The sequence below is a fragment of the Lineus longissimus genome, chromosome 5, assembly GCF_910592395.1.
Source record: "Lineus longissimus chromosome 5, tnLinLong1.2, whole genome shotgun sequence".
Lineage (NCBI taxonomy): Eukaryota > Metazoa > Nemertea > Pilidiophora > Heteronemertea > Lineidae > Lineus > Lineus longissimus.
Genome location: NC_088312.1, coordinates 6003712 through 6019186, shown reverse-complemented (window position 1 = coordinate 6019186; position 15475 = coordinate 6003712). Strand labels below are relative to the sequence as shown.

Genomic DNA, 15475 nt, shown 5'->3' with positions numbered 1-15475 from the left:
ATTCGGTTACAAAACATTTTGATATATAGTATCAGGATAAATCTATTGGAACTGTAGCTTTTTCGCATAGATGAGTTTAGAGGAGAAGTATGAAGTGTAGATGTGCATGTATCAAAATACCGCTTGGGAGCACACCCACGACAGAGTTGTCAAACGACCGCAAAGCAACTCCCCTGTCCAGCGGGTCGATCGCATCGGCATTTGACTGTTTCGAAATTATCGCTAGTTAGTTGGGTGGGAAATCCATTGTCAAATCTTTTCACAAAATGCGACAAACAGAGCCACTAATAACCAGTGCGTTGAGAGAGAATATTATATTTGCGCCCAAGGCATGCCTGGTATTGTTCCGTTGTAGCCAATCACAGGCGTCCGGCTTAAACATGTAGAAAGACACTCTCAATCCCAACTTAGGCCATTCAGTCGCGTATTCGCATTGCTCAAGACCACTTCTTTCGATGATATCCGCAAGAGGAACACTCACTTTACGGACTTAGTTATCATTTCATCGAAATCTTCTCCGGACTTAACATTTTGCGGGACTTTTTGATAGTTGGGGCGATGACCCAAAACGCCATGATGAACAAGCTTCAAACAACCTCAAGTAAGTGTCACTTTCTCGGCCGATCAAGTCCCGCGTGGTTTATCAAAACACACGACTAAATTCTCACCGCCAATTGGAGAGAATTCATCACTTTTTACTGACATGTTCATCATGTTTTTGTTTCATACTTTGAAACTTTGGATCACTTATGCAGAATTGCATCCCCATGATTATGATGTCATTCTCATATATTGCGATATTTTTACGATATTTTCAAACCTTTTCAAACCTTTTCAAAACACATGGCTCAATTCTCACCACCATTTTGAGAACCCTTGTTTAATTACTTGTTCATCATATATTATCATCGTCAAATTCTTCAATACTTTGGAAGTTAGGATCACTGGCGCCGAATTTCCTCTCATTATTATGATGTTATTCCCATATATTACGATATACGATATTTTGTAAATATTTCGAAGTACAAAGATTATCTCTTCTTTACTTACCGTATATGTACCTAATCATCATGTTTTATCGCCGGAAACTTTGAATACTTTTCAACTTTGGATCGCTAGGTAATCCTCACTATAACGACAAATTTCATTAAGATGTCATTCCCATAAATTACGACAGTTTCGCGATATTTTGCTAATATTTTCGATGTACCTTTTCAAAACCCATGACCAAATTCTCCCCGCCCTTCTTTACTTAAATACGTGTTCAACATGAATAAAAATTCGGAACTGATGATGGTCACCGGCTAATAATTGATACCAATTCCGTAGATTACGCTTCTTTGGCGACATTTGTAGAGGTGTACCCCTTTTAGGCAACATGAACATGTTATAAATTGTTTGAAGTTGCTCCGACCTTCTTTAATGACACAAGGCTCATTAGATTTGTCGTAACCCAATAAAAGTGCGTCTCAATGATATAACTCAAGAGAAAAAACAGTTTCAATATCGAATCGCATGTATTTAACTTTGTTGAGTGAAATTTCGAATTTCACATGATAATTTAACAAATCATAGACAAATGTTAGAATGATCTGTGAGATTTTGTTAAAATGTCAATCTCAAAAAATTCTGCTAATTGATACCTACTTAACTTGTTGCCACATAGTATACCTAATAGCTGGTTACACATAGCATCAAAAACAATAGTTGCCAAAAACAAAATATTTTTGAATTGACAGGTTTTTACCAAAAAAATGAGTAGTTGTGGTACTGTCACAATTCACAAACATAGATTTTCAACTTTCAAATGTGATAACTACAGAGATTGTTTTGTCTCTTTTGATAAGTCGATATCAAAATCTTCCACAAGTTCGGCTTTATCATTCTTTGGTAGGCTCTTTTGCTATTGGTTCACTATGTCATCGGACCCCTGGCGATTATGACCAATCTTGCCCACCACCTACGCTGTAAACTCGAAAGATAACATCCGCTATCAATTTTAAAATAATCATTACTCATAATTCATATGGCAAGGAAATATTTTATCGTTAGTCACCGATTTGCCGTCACTTTTACCCTCGGGCTGTCTTGCCAATAAAAAAAAGCCTTCTTATCATCAACCTATCGGTGGTTCACTTAGAAAGTGAGACAGTTAAATGTACGAATCACACAAAAAAATAATCTAGTTTTAGCCACTGGACGTTATATATTAATTTTGATTAAAATGCATGTACCGCGGAACTTTAATTGATTATGCACCGTGTCGTGCCGCCTGTTACTGAGAGGTTTTCTAAAATACAATGTACATGTATTATCATCATGGACTTCACAATTATATCATCAGACATCTATACGTGTATGAGACTATAATCTCATAAATTTTTACATCTTTTATTTGGTGGAATATATACATGATGACTCTTATCAAGTTCACAGGCTCGCCTTACATATTTTTGCGGTTATACTTGAAAATGGGACGTTATTCGAATATCTTAATTTTTGGCAATTGTAAAGTTCCTCGCAAACAGACAGCTTTGCTGTAAGCACTGTTGACATGCATTTTTAGCCAAACGGGGAAGTTGTGTTGGGTTTTTTTCATTAACACCTCCACACGATATTGAATGCTCCATTGGCTGTGCTTTCCTATGTAATAGTTAAAGAAGAGGCCTTCTGAGTATTGTAGGACACCATAGAGGTAAACATTGACAACACACCATCAACTTGAAACTCACTACTTGACAAAATGCTTGACACTGTAGGTGGTAGGGGCGAACTGAGAGAGCTCTTGTCACCGTTTTGAAAATTTCACCAAAGTGACTGGCCGTAGAAGGCAGTAAGAAGGACCATTGACTGCATGACATATCACAATTTTATAGTCATATTAAACCGTGTAATGTCAAACACGAATCTAGGCCTGAGTGGAAAGAGTGTCCAAATGGCCATCTGAAGGGGGTACAGCTGAGGTCGTTGTAACGAAATCCAATTCCATGCAAGCTGACCCAAATCATCAATGCATTTCTGTACGAATTGTACACGATATACATTGATGACTTCACAACCATGTGATGGGATGGTATGTATGGTGTGGTCCTTTGAAATCAGGTCAAGATGCTGTAAGTTGCCATATTGCGGAGTTAGTGACATCGTTGAGATTGTTGCTGACATGAAGAGGAGACGTACTGAAGTTTGCCGCTGATTTCGCCGGTGATTTTACAAGTCTTCGTGGTCGCAGGTATCGGGCCAAGTACTCTTGAATGGTGGAAGCTGGAGTGTCTTGTGCTCTTTTAATCCAAAAGGGACTACCTTCGGTTTCGTTGACCTCGATTGAGATGTTATTTTTATGAGATCCCTGATTCCGAATTACGAGTGTCGTTTAAATGAGTTCGTTCAGGACATGATGACACCACTGGCCTTCGTAAATTGTACTTCGCCGTTCTTAAGGCTTGCAAATCCTGCCTATTATCAGTCCAAGTCACGATGTGAAATTGTCACCGCATAAAATCGATTGCGAATTGACAATTCAAACATGGAACATAATCTGACGTGTTCCAGCCTCATTCAGGAAGCGATATTGGTAATTTAAGTTAAATGGAATGATTGATTGTCCATTTCAACTTGTTGCCATGTACATTGGATGTTTGGATACTCCTCGCTTTCCTTTGGTACACAGCTCAGAGGAGGCGATAAGCTGAGAACAAATAATACCATGCGCTTGCGGTATCATTTCGCAATAACCTGCCACGTGTGAGGTAACCATAAAACATGCAAATCAACATGTTTTTGAATATGTCAATATATAATACATCCTTTCCTTTTTATTATTAAAACACCTCAATATATTTTTTCGATGTTTGACGTAAATTTAAATTAATTGCGATTGAGGATAAATCAAAGAAGACATCTGTGGCTGGACTGCAATAAAACTACATGTATTTGCATACTATCCTAATAACTAGATACAACTTACTGTTCTCAGGTGGCCACATATCCCCAGCAACCAACAGTTTCAGTGTCCAATCGATAACTGACGACTTGTTGAGACTTCGAAAAATAAGTTCAGACTCAAATCTGGTATAAATATGCACTTAAGATGCCCACAACAAAAATATAACGCACTGATTGTCAGACTAAAATCTGGTGGATCTCAAATTAACTGATTTAAGAGTACTTGAGACACCCAACAACCTCTTCTTCCTAATTCCGATCGATATTCCTCACCATTCTGCGACCTGTTGATGATGCCCTTCATGCCCATCTCTCATGGGAACTGGCCAGCTGGGCATCAAACCCACCATTGTGTCACCGTTATCTGTATAGCACCTGAACTGAATACAAATCTGCGGTATGTGATCTGTTGGGTTTTTGTTATAATCACTATCAATGAATCATCAAATGCAACGTCATCTGAAGAAAATGTGAAATATATGTATCCATAGTTTTAGAGATTTTTTCTCTGATCCCTTGGTCACGTTCATGCCTGTTTAGTCCGCCGAGGCTGACAAAATGAGCCCACATTTATATTTATACACATTTCTTTGGGATGGACATGTCGATACTCAGTACAGGGGTTGAACCATCGCCGCTGTAAAACACCTTTTGATTGGCTAAGAAATGGCCAGGAGAATTTGCGGGAATTTAGGCTGGGCCGCCAAGTTGCATTAGCATGCGTGCTTCCAAAGATTGTCATTTGAAGAATACTTTTATATTAAGCTCTTTAGCAAAAAATGGGGCTTTTCCAATGTTAAAAATACTCATTATTCTTTAACGCCTCATGACGCGTAACATATCGAAATCAAAAACCGAAACGAATTTATACTAATACATGTTTTTGTCTTGGTAAATCAATTTGTGCATTTGAAACCCATGAGATATGGTAGCGTTCGCTCTCTCATCGGCCGAGCCTAGCAACTGTGTATTCCATAACTTGGGTCCCCTTCCTTTCTCCCATACCTCTCACCCCAGTAAGATGACACCAATGTCAACAGGCGACAGAGGCCAAAATGGTAAAACTATGTTACGAATCCGAGCGATTTGATTTCACTTTGTGACTACTAATTGCCGAGCCGATTTTGCTATAGTGGTAATTGTTTGCAGATATGTTATACTTCGGTGTAAAACGAGGCGAAAGATTGACAAAATAATACCGCGCCTGGGAAAGTATAGACTTTAGGCAAAGTCTCTCTGTTAGCGCATTATTCTAGTATTTTAAGGTGCAAGATCAATTAGCCTAAGGTGTTGTGAGAGACTGAAATGTTTCGAAAGTCTATGATTCTTATATGGGAACAATGTGGTGTTTATTGTCTCATGGAGTGAGCTCTCGGGATCCGAGTCACCCATGTAGACTTGTGATTTGACGGTAAAAGAAAACAATAGCGCTGAGATACATGATATGATAATGTACTAGTCGCTATTTAAATTCATCTTAAATGGCTCCCGATGCTTCTGGCAGTGATATAGATTGACAAGAGTTACAATATGCCCCCATCAGCGACGCGCGGGCAAATATCCCGGGTCAACGCTTGCGGTTTACACACGTATTCGAACTATACCATCCAAAAAGTACACGGCGTGCCTGTTGAAAGTCGCGGAGTCGTAAAATACGAATTAGAATACGCTCCTCGTAGTCATGTGGTTTTCAGGTGGTTTTAAGTCGTAAAATTGAAGGACGCTATCATTTTGTATTGTTTGGCAATAACAGCGGACGCAATTCTCTCGCAAGGCGTGTGCTGGAGAGCACCTTACCTACAAATCCAAAACAGACTCCGCTCCTAAAAATCTGGCTTGATTTGTACAAGGTCGGTTTAACAATGTTTAACCCGAGGCAAGCGTAATACCTCAACGTCAATTAGACATTATTTGCCTCCTTTGTCTTACGGAGGTGCGCAATGTTGACTTTTCTGAAAGGTTAGGGGGTGACTGGGTTTACTACGCGGTGAGTTGAATTCGAAATCATTGTTAAATCTGTCAGAAATGACTCGATGCAGGGATAGCCAGGACGGGGTTGGGTAATTTAACACATCAAATAGTCCAGGACGCAACCAAGTGCCACCCCCTTGGTCAAGCTATCTCCATTGTTTCATCCATTCTAATGCGTTTGTGGGAGAAATATCAGAAGAGCACAATGACGTGTGGTGGGAATGACTACATTCCTACTCATTATTTAAATGACCAATGGAAAATCTGTCTTTAGTTTCGCTTTTCCCATGCCATTGACTTTACAAACCCCGGGAGTATGTTTCCATGGGCATCAGTCCCAACAAATGGCTTGCCACAGGCAATTGAGAAGCCAAACAAATGTCAAGCGATGAGCAAACACAGGGATTTGGAGAGCTTTCAAGAGACATCCTCGAATTACACCATTGGCTATGTATCCGATTTAAGATGATATGTCTGGTGATTTTACACATTTTGAATGGGACTTCATTTTAACAATTAATCTTTGTTGACAAAAGACGGGCAGAATCTAACCATGTTTTTCATTGGCTGAAAGCCATTACGTCATGTTTCCTGAAATAGCCCATTATAGCCCGATGAATGAGGAACATGAAGTAAGCTGAAGTCATAAAGTTAGTTAGAGCGTTTGGGCAGACAGCTTTATCAAATGCCTGTGGCAATGGAACTAAATACTGTCTGCTATCCGGAGGGGAAGTGACGTAATCAAACAACAAGAGCTATGCAACGATTTAAAACCGCCAATTCGAATCATGTTCGTTTTCATTTGACCACAAAAGAATTGCTCGTGGTCACCAGAAATTTATTTGTTCATTTTAATCCCAAACTGGTTCAAATTTAACTTGTTCTATTATCCTGTCGTTTATTCCTTCGAGCTATTTTTGACCCCAGTGTCGTTCGTATTAAAAAGTCACTAAACTAACTTCCCCTTTTGTGAAATTTTACCACGATTTAAATCAACAAAGAAGCCTTGTCTGCCATGGGAAAAAGTTAAGAGGTCTTCTTTTTAATATATCATGTAACACCAAGGCTTATTCCCCAAATAGTCAAGTTTGTTGTTTACCTGTGTTTTGTTAGATGACAGAAAATGTGTCATTTGGTAAACTTGTTGATCCCAATTAGATTCTCACGGTGTGGTTGTATAGAGAGGTCGAGAATGCATAGAAAACTGCCACGTATGTTTGCGTATACGTTCTAAACCAAATACCACAAAGGAATAAACATAAATATATCATTGAAAGGTAGATTTTTTGTTCAAAAGATCGTAATATTTCCTGTCAAACATTTATGTTTATTCCTTTATGATACTTCATGCATGTGACTCAGTGATTTCTTAGAGAAATCAACAAGAAGAAATCAACAAGGTCATTTCTTATCCTTTGGCGAAGATTTGACAAACCTCAACTCATATTTCCCTTTTCGTTTACCATTTCGTCTTGAAAATGTAGCAAACAAAATATAAGTTGGATTTTCCGGTTTATAACACGAGATGAAGAAAGTATTTGTAGCCAGTGTAAGGCTTGCATTCCTTAGGACGCCCACAGAATCGGACATCAATAATCTTATTGACTTATCTGTTGATATGATCGACTTTTCCCAGACTGAGAAAGCAATACTTTATTAAGTGTATACGCGTAACTTTAGCTTGTTTTACCGGCTGACCTTCCAACTGACCACCAAATACCATGTATGTTGGCTTTGGTTTTATTCTAAACTAACGTAGGGAAAGCGTAACCCTGGAGAATCAGCGAGATCTCGCACCATTGCACGTTTAATATGCTCAATTTGTTTCGAAGACTTATACCTTATAAACAATCACCTCAAGTAATATCATAAACAATCACCCCAAGTAATATTAGATCAGAAGCCTTATTGACACCTATCATTCACTGGTTAACTATACTGGAATAATTTTCTTGGCTTAGTTTTGGCGATTCTTTCCAAGTGGACGACTATAGAGTCAACGCTGCCACTATCGTTAAAGCAGCGTGGCTGATCGATCCCAAATCGCATTCCAGCGCATTAGAATGTTTTTTACTACCCGTTGTTTTTTCTTTTGGCATTTACTGACTTTCTGCTTTCAAATCCACATATAATCTGAGTTGATGTCCATTTTCCTATACTTACTAGGACCAGTATCAAATTTAGATACGGTTGCCCATTCGCCCAAGCTGAGCAATGTTTAGATGGACTTATCATCTGTTTTTGGTCCTCCCAAACAGCTCCAGATAGTTTTTGTAGAGATAATTTAGTAGTTACGAAGGAAGTCGGATAGCACTTCATTTGCCAAATCCATTACTTGAATCTTTAATTTTGCAAAATAAATCAAAAACAGGTCCAAACTTATGAAAATGGTGATTTTTCTTTCGGGGGTCTAGACTTCAAGCTAATGCAAGTTAAACACCTATTTTTCTGGTTGATTAGTTTCGTGGTCAAGTCCCAATCGGTGTGGTAACATCATGTCAAGTCTAAGCTACATATCGCATTAAATTCCTAATCCCTAAAGATTTAGAATGACTTTTTCAAGCTTTGAACAACTCGTTTTAGTAGAGTTAGAACCGTATTAAAATAAAATGAATAATTAAGCTTTGGTCAAGTGGGTTGTAAAGCGAGGGAAAAGCTGGGCGCCCTTTTAGTACAGGTGTGGACTTTGACAGGAAAAAGTTCAACAAAGATCTTATCCTCGTTAGGGCTTTTATTGGACTGCTTAGGCCCTTTTCTGTATTTATACCTGGCAGTAATACTAACTAATAATACATATGCCGATTGATTAGATGTTGCACAAGAGATTTTAATTGGTGATTACGGCTCCTTAACTTTAAGAAATCAAAGGAGTCGCAAGTTCAATTCCTATTAATCTCATTTAAGACTTTAGAAAATTCAAAGAGTGTATACAAAGTTGCTTTTTCTTAAACTCGGGTTAAAAAGTTAATAGAAAATTGCTTTTCAGAACACGACTTTACAATAATAGTCGTATGGAGTTAAACCCATGTAAATGATTGACCGTTTTGTTGCTTTATAACATTAATACTTCATTTCAAATGATGATTGTCCAGTTATATTGTTGAACATTTCATTTGGGAGGTTTACATGATGCACGATCGAGGATAATCCTGGCTCTAAGGTATACTGTTGTTATATGCCTGCTCACTTGGAAAACCTTTTCTTTATTTACCCTAAAAGTGTACGTCAACATTGAGAAAGAACCCAGCAACATACTCCATGACTCCAATCGCAATCCAAGGACAAATTTGAGAAAATTATGATGATTTAATCAAAAAAGGTGGATCAATCCTTCTCAAATGATCAAAATTAAGAAACTCGATTGGCCAGTTTTCATCTAGCGACCATTTTGATAAGTTCTACCAATTGTTTTTATAATTGGATTCATGTATTTGACTGTCGGTCGAGTGACGTTTGTCCACATTATGACCTACATTGTAAAAACACTTGCTGTCCATCTTTATTCACACTTCGAGCGCTTTGTCATTGGTCAAAAAAGCATGTTCTCTTAAGGACAAGATACAGTGATTTTACTGGTGAAATCATATTCCTACAGACTGCCGGTTCCAAGAACTGAGATGTCAGGACCCTTTTTCACCAGGCTTCCCTCAAGATCTAAAGGATGTTAGGAATATAGGCAGCATGGTATTGACAACTGTCATTGTCAAGTATTTTCCCGACATATCAGAAACATGACCAGACGACAGCGACTTTTATTATTCTTCTTAAAGTGGACATCTGTTTTCACCATTGATCAACAATCCGAATCGTAAACAAAACTCTCGTTCAACAAAAGTCTCATCGTCTGCTCGGATAATGGAAAGTTCGAGAGACAAAAGCGACGGTGGGAACGTAACATGTTGCTTCTGACAAACTAGCCACGATTTATCAGTTAACTTTAATTAAAGGGTTGTAAACGCGCCAGGGCGCGATAGGCCCGTCATCGCATCCGGCAGTCCCTGTTGTCACAACATTATTCATTGTTAATAGATTGATTTAGTAGACTCTGTTTAATCCGGTTGGGCCATCCAGCTGATAGTTACAATTTCATATTGTCTGATTATTGATCCGAGTCTTAAAGCTTAGTAGCCAGGTAATAAGCCTAGCGTGGTCGAGTTTTGTGTCTTCTCATCACATTGTCCATATTCTTATTTATGACCATAACGTTGGACAGCAACAAGTCTCGGTTATAACAATATGTTATAATTGATGATATTCTTATTGATTATCATCTCTAGGCAGATGCTGATATCGTTCCGAAATCTAGGCCAATTCACAATGAAACATTTCCATCATAGACCCTGTCACTGAGATAAATGTTTTACCATGGGCTATCAATGGTTTGGCCCGGGTAAAAAAATGATGTGCTCTCATTGGACAATCAATAAATTTGTCAAATTAGAATCCCCAATGTCAACAACAGACGATTGGAAGCTGTTTATCTTTGCGCTTCAGCACAATTTCATAAATTATTTTAAGTTTTTTTTTCATTTCTTGCTAACTCCAATCAGCATTCTAATATTATGTTTGCGATCTGTTGATACACCAATGGAAGCAGACGTTGTATTGATGAGGCAAACGTCTGCGTCCGATCCATGTCTCCCAGCATGCGGTTATCAATATTACATCAAATCAATCTCTCATAACAATTAAAGTGCGACAAGGAATTAATCATTGCGGTAACTCTGCATCGGTTCATAAGTGATCGGGTCATGCGCGGCGCAGCGGGAAGGGTTAGTGGCGCACCGCGGATGAATACATGATGAGTGGGCGGAAGTCGCGGCGCGGTGATTAATATCATGACACTTTGCAATGGGAGATCATTTTTTAAATGTGAGCATGTTCTGAGAAATAAACTTACATAACTTCATATTCATTAGTTTGCCCATACTCTGCGCTCAGATTATTTCAGTAGTTTATTAATAAAATAGCAAAGACAAAGGGATTAAATATCGCAAAAAGAGTTATGTTCAAGAATTAGCACAAAAAAATAATTAAATTAGATACAATGTGGTATAGTCCAGCAACAGTACAGAAAGTTTCGCAAAAGTTGGCATCACTTGTTTTTCTCAATCTGTTGCATCGGCAATCTTTCATTGTTGACTCTTCTTCCTTCAGGTCGCATACTTATGGACATACCATGTGTGGTATGCCAAGATCACTCATCGGGAAAACATTATGGAATATATGCATGTGATGGGTAAGTAAATACTACAAAGGCCAATGAAACCATACAGTAGGACCAATGTGGCTCATGTGACTTCCGGTCGCATTAGCCAATCTGAAGTCGTTTTTATGCTTCACCGGTGTTCTCTAGTTCAGAAGTGAACTAATCGCAAAGGTGTCTGTAATGATATGTCAAGTCAGACATTGTCATTACGTACATGTAGACGTGATCGTCGGTATGGTATCGTCCTGGTAACGTTGTGTGACCGGAGCTTAAAACGATGACGATGACCGGCGGACAATGATAATGCAGCCATTTTATTGTTAAATGACCAACATACCACAAAATCAAAGGTTTACCTTACAATCGATGTTTCTCAAAAGCTATGCCAATTCAATTATCATTCCTTGAAATTAATTACATGATTTATCCACGTTTACGTCTTGTCTGAAGCGCACTTGGAAACGGCCATAGAGAGGCATCCCGAAAATTGCATAATATGTCTCGAACTATTTGCTGATGACACTCAAATCTTAAGTGACGACACTAACTTTTACAATAGGATGGACCCTTACGGCATACCAGTGTAACCACTATATCTTCTTCTTGCAACACCTGTATAAACTTGTTGAGTTGGAGTAATAGGAATCAGTTGTACAGGAAAAGGTCTCTTGACTGTGCAAAAACGAAAGGGTTGTTGGGAGGAGAACAAATATTTGGGAAATCTTTTTACCAGCTTCAGATTATTCAAGGTATGATTTCTAAATCCGGATGAAATATCCAAATGTCATCAGCATAAGTGCTCGAAGCATTTGTCAGATTCATTGAAGTCATAATCCCCCATGTAGTAACCCAACACCTCCTCTGTCCTAACCCGACACCAGTGTAACCTTCAAATACCTCAAATTGTAATAGAATAGCCTTTTCGTGTAGTGTCAAAACTTAACCTTATATCTTAGATTCAAGTGACGTCCAACACGTCCATGAATTCATCTCATAATTTGTTGCCCCTTCACGCCTTCTTCTTATCCAAATTTATGTAAATTGCTTAAATTGGTTATAAGCGGTTTAACAGGGCATGGTGCGTTCAACACCTGGTAGCTGGCACAAAGTCGGTGACAGATTCCCTTCAAGCTCGAGATAAAACGAGTCATAGAACTTCACCGATAACATTGAATATCGCAGCATCATTACGCCTATTAGGTTACTGAGTTGCGATAGCTAAGGTCCCGATTAACTACCCAATGCCTTTTGACAAGATCGTTTTAGCATCGGTGCAAAAAGCCACACAGTTGGAGGCGAATCTCTGCAGGGTTCCAGCTAAAATCAACACGTTAAACCTGGGTGAATACGCGTCCGCTAATAGCCAAGCACAAAGTTACCGTCAAATATAATTAGGGACATACCAGCAAGGTCCTTAGGGGTGCTTACGTAAGGTGTAATGATGAGGTAGGGTTCCGTGGACAATTGATAATGTTCTGGTCCTGACTTCGTTATTTGGGGGAGGATGTTTGTTCTGTCGTGAACTGTCTTCCACAGCTGGGAACCGCTCCTCCAATATGGCCGCTGCAATCTCCATGACATCATCACGCGCAATCCAACACCATATTCATAATCTGCTGACAATATTGCCGCGCTCTGACCCCGGGGGAAAGTCGCTCAGGAACCATGGGTTGGGTCTGGTTGTACTCCCTTCCTCCAACCAACATTCCGATGGGCTTAATATGCGCTAATTGGTCCAATATCGTAGCGATTTACATGCCTGCATGAATTTTAGTCGAAAATAAAATGTGAGAATTTCTCGTAAGTGTGGGAATCTTAGCGTAATAACACCTTTTAATGCAACTGTATTGTTACTCTGCGACTGTGGCATTATTCCTGTCATAAAGTAAACTAATTGTTCACCCCACCCTGTAACATTATTTCTCTTGCTAATTTCAGATGTGCAGGATTCTTCAAGGTAAGTTTCAGCGAATGCGTTACATTAGTTCCGAATAACTGAAAGCCAATCTCAAGGAATTTGAAAATTACACACTTTGTCACAGCGAGTGACGATTATAGCAATGCTTACCGTTCAAGTGTCAGGGATGTTTTATTCATCGTGCAACTATAATCAAATGGTGTATATATTAAGTCACAGAGGCAATTCTTTGACCACAGCAACTTATCAATTGGAATATTTCAATAACTGACTTATTTTCTAACAAATTTTATTTTATTTAAAATCAGCATGTCTCTGTCGTCATGTTGATTGTCAATTCCACTGATCTGTCGCAGTGTATTCGTCTAAAGGTCTTGAAATATATTTGTTAAAGTACTAAAGTTGCCGCTAGTGAAGTAATCTTTCTTTGCGATATCAAGCTCTTAATCTGGACAATCTGCTCATTAATTTTGCATTCTCCTTCAGCGCTCAATTCGACGGAATCGACAGTACGTTTGCAAATCACGAGGTCAGGGCGCATGCCCAGTAGACAAGACACATCGGAATCAATGCCGAGCATGCCGGTTAAAAAAGTGTGTAGAAGCAGGAATGAATAAAGACGGTAAGGGTGTTTATGAATTTGGATGGCACTAAAGGCAATGAGGAGAGTAGTTGGTACATTGAACAACTGAAGCTTCGGGTTTGCATTCGGAGCATAATTAATAATCGAATCGGTGGAATCATAATTCTGTTCTAACTGAAAGGTATACTCGAATATTATAAAAGTACTGCAACTTCATGCCTCCCGGCACTTATGTTTACCCTTAAAGTTTGATTGTTTCGGGTTTTTTTCTCGTCGGTTCGCTTACTCGAGCATGGGCAAATTAAATTCATTTACCACTCTATTCTTGTAAACTTTTAACCTCTTATACACGATAACAAACAATTTAATTGGATCGACAATCGTTTTCTTGTCAGCAATTACCCACTTTTCAAACATCGTACTTTTTATCATCGTTTTTACGATCAGGTAATTGCGCATGTGTAAATGTGACGATAATATGTTCCTTTCCGCGAAATCATTTTTCGGTAGTAAAGGGCCCAACAGAATACAAGAGAGCTTAGTCATCAAGGATTAGTTACCAATGGCAAAATATTTTCGAATATCCCAATCCCAGCCAAAATAGCAAACTCTGACAAGTGACACACAATATTTGTCTTCATGAAAAGATCAGACGATATCCTCTGCCACATGACGCAAATCGTGATGTCATATGACGCGAAAATGGCGGTTTCAAATGAAAGCAGTGAAAGCAATCAAAGTAAATGAAAGGAGTCAATTAAGTATTGCTTCATTTGTCGGCTTAGACATGTCTTGAATACCACAGGAATGCAGAATGGGCACTCATGAGATATCTCCAGAAAGTTATTTTTTTGTTTGGTCAATACTGTTGTCAAGTTCTGACGCAATTCTTTCTCTCTTTAAGAAAAGGATGACAAGGACCGATCATTACTTTTTGTCGACTCTTCCTTTGGGTGACATATGGCGTAAATAGCCTCATTCTTCTTGAAGTGTTTCATTATTTTCCTAATTACAGACTTATCGAAGTCATGACTCAAGATTCCTCTGCCCTTTTGTAGTCTTTTTTGTTCGATTTGAAAACGATTTACTTCCGATTTTAAGAATGGAATTCCATCATCTTCACCGAGTAATTTGTTTCAAACTTGTTGTGGGTGCTTTTCTGACACCTGTGAGATTCCTTTTCAAGTTTGGTTGCCAAGCGTTTCTACGACTTCTCTAGATCGACCAATTTATACCAGAACATTAACAAGAAGACATCCCAACAATAATCGGACATTTTATATCAAAATGACATTGTTATATCATGGTCTACTTCTGACTTAACCGTCATCTTTTTTCTTCACCTTTCAATTCATCAAAACAACCGATGAATGCATATGTTCAAAGTCAAAAGACGAAGTTAAGAATTCAATTCAAAGCAACTTTTTACAGCATAAAACGCTTGCACTTAATCTCTCACCTTGACGTCTGAATAATCACAAAATGGTCCTAAAATGGGAAGTTATTTCAGAAAAATGTTTAACAAAACCTGCTGACACTGGTTGTGACAACTCAATCAGGACTGTCCCAGAACATGTCATCTTGACGTTTCGCAAGATGTCCTCTGTCATCACCATGGAAACGCTACACCCCGTGACGAGTTAGTTAACTCGCCCCAAAATGAAATCTAAGGACCCACCACGGTGGCATAGTCTAGCTCTGATAGGATCTTTAGAATAATTCAAAAATCCAAATTGTATTTCCACTCCAAATACAGATCTTAATAAGGTGATTTCTAGAAAGTCACGTCGTGATTTTGACAATGATTCCCCATCAGTACACTTTTCTAATTCTAGACAAGTTACACTTG

General features: G+C 38.6%; 1 protein-coding gene across 1 annotated transcript in view; it reads left to right on the top strand.

Annotated features, from left to right (window-relative positions):
- The first annotated feature begins 438 nt into the window (after window positions 1–438).
- Window positions 439–15475, top strand: part of LOC135488049 (nuclear receptor subfamily 2 group E member 1-like) — a 29250-nt gene continuing 14213 nt past the window's right edge. Inside the window, exons 1-4 of the mRNA XM_064772435.1 lie at window positions 439–601; window positions 11074–11155; window positions 13064–13082; window positions 13530–13665. Of these exons, the coding sequence (XP_064628505.1) occupies window positions 559–601; window positions 11074–11155; window positions 13064–13082; window positions 13530–13665 (280 nt within the window). The 5' untranslated portion in view covers window positions 439–558. The remainder of the gene's footprint in view (window positions 602–11073; window positions 11156–13063; window positions 13083–13529; window positions 13666–15475) is intronic.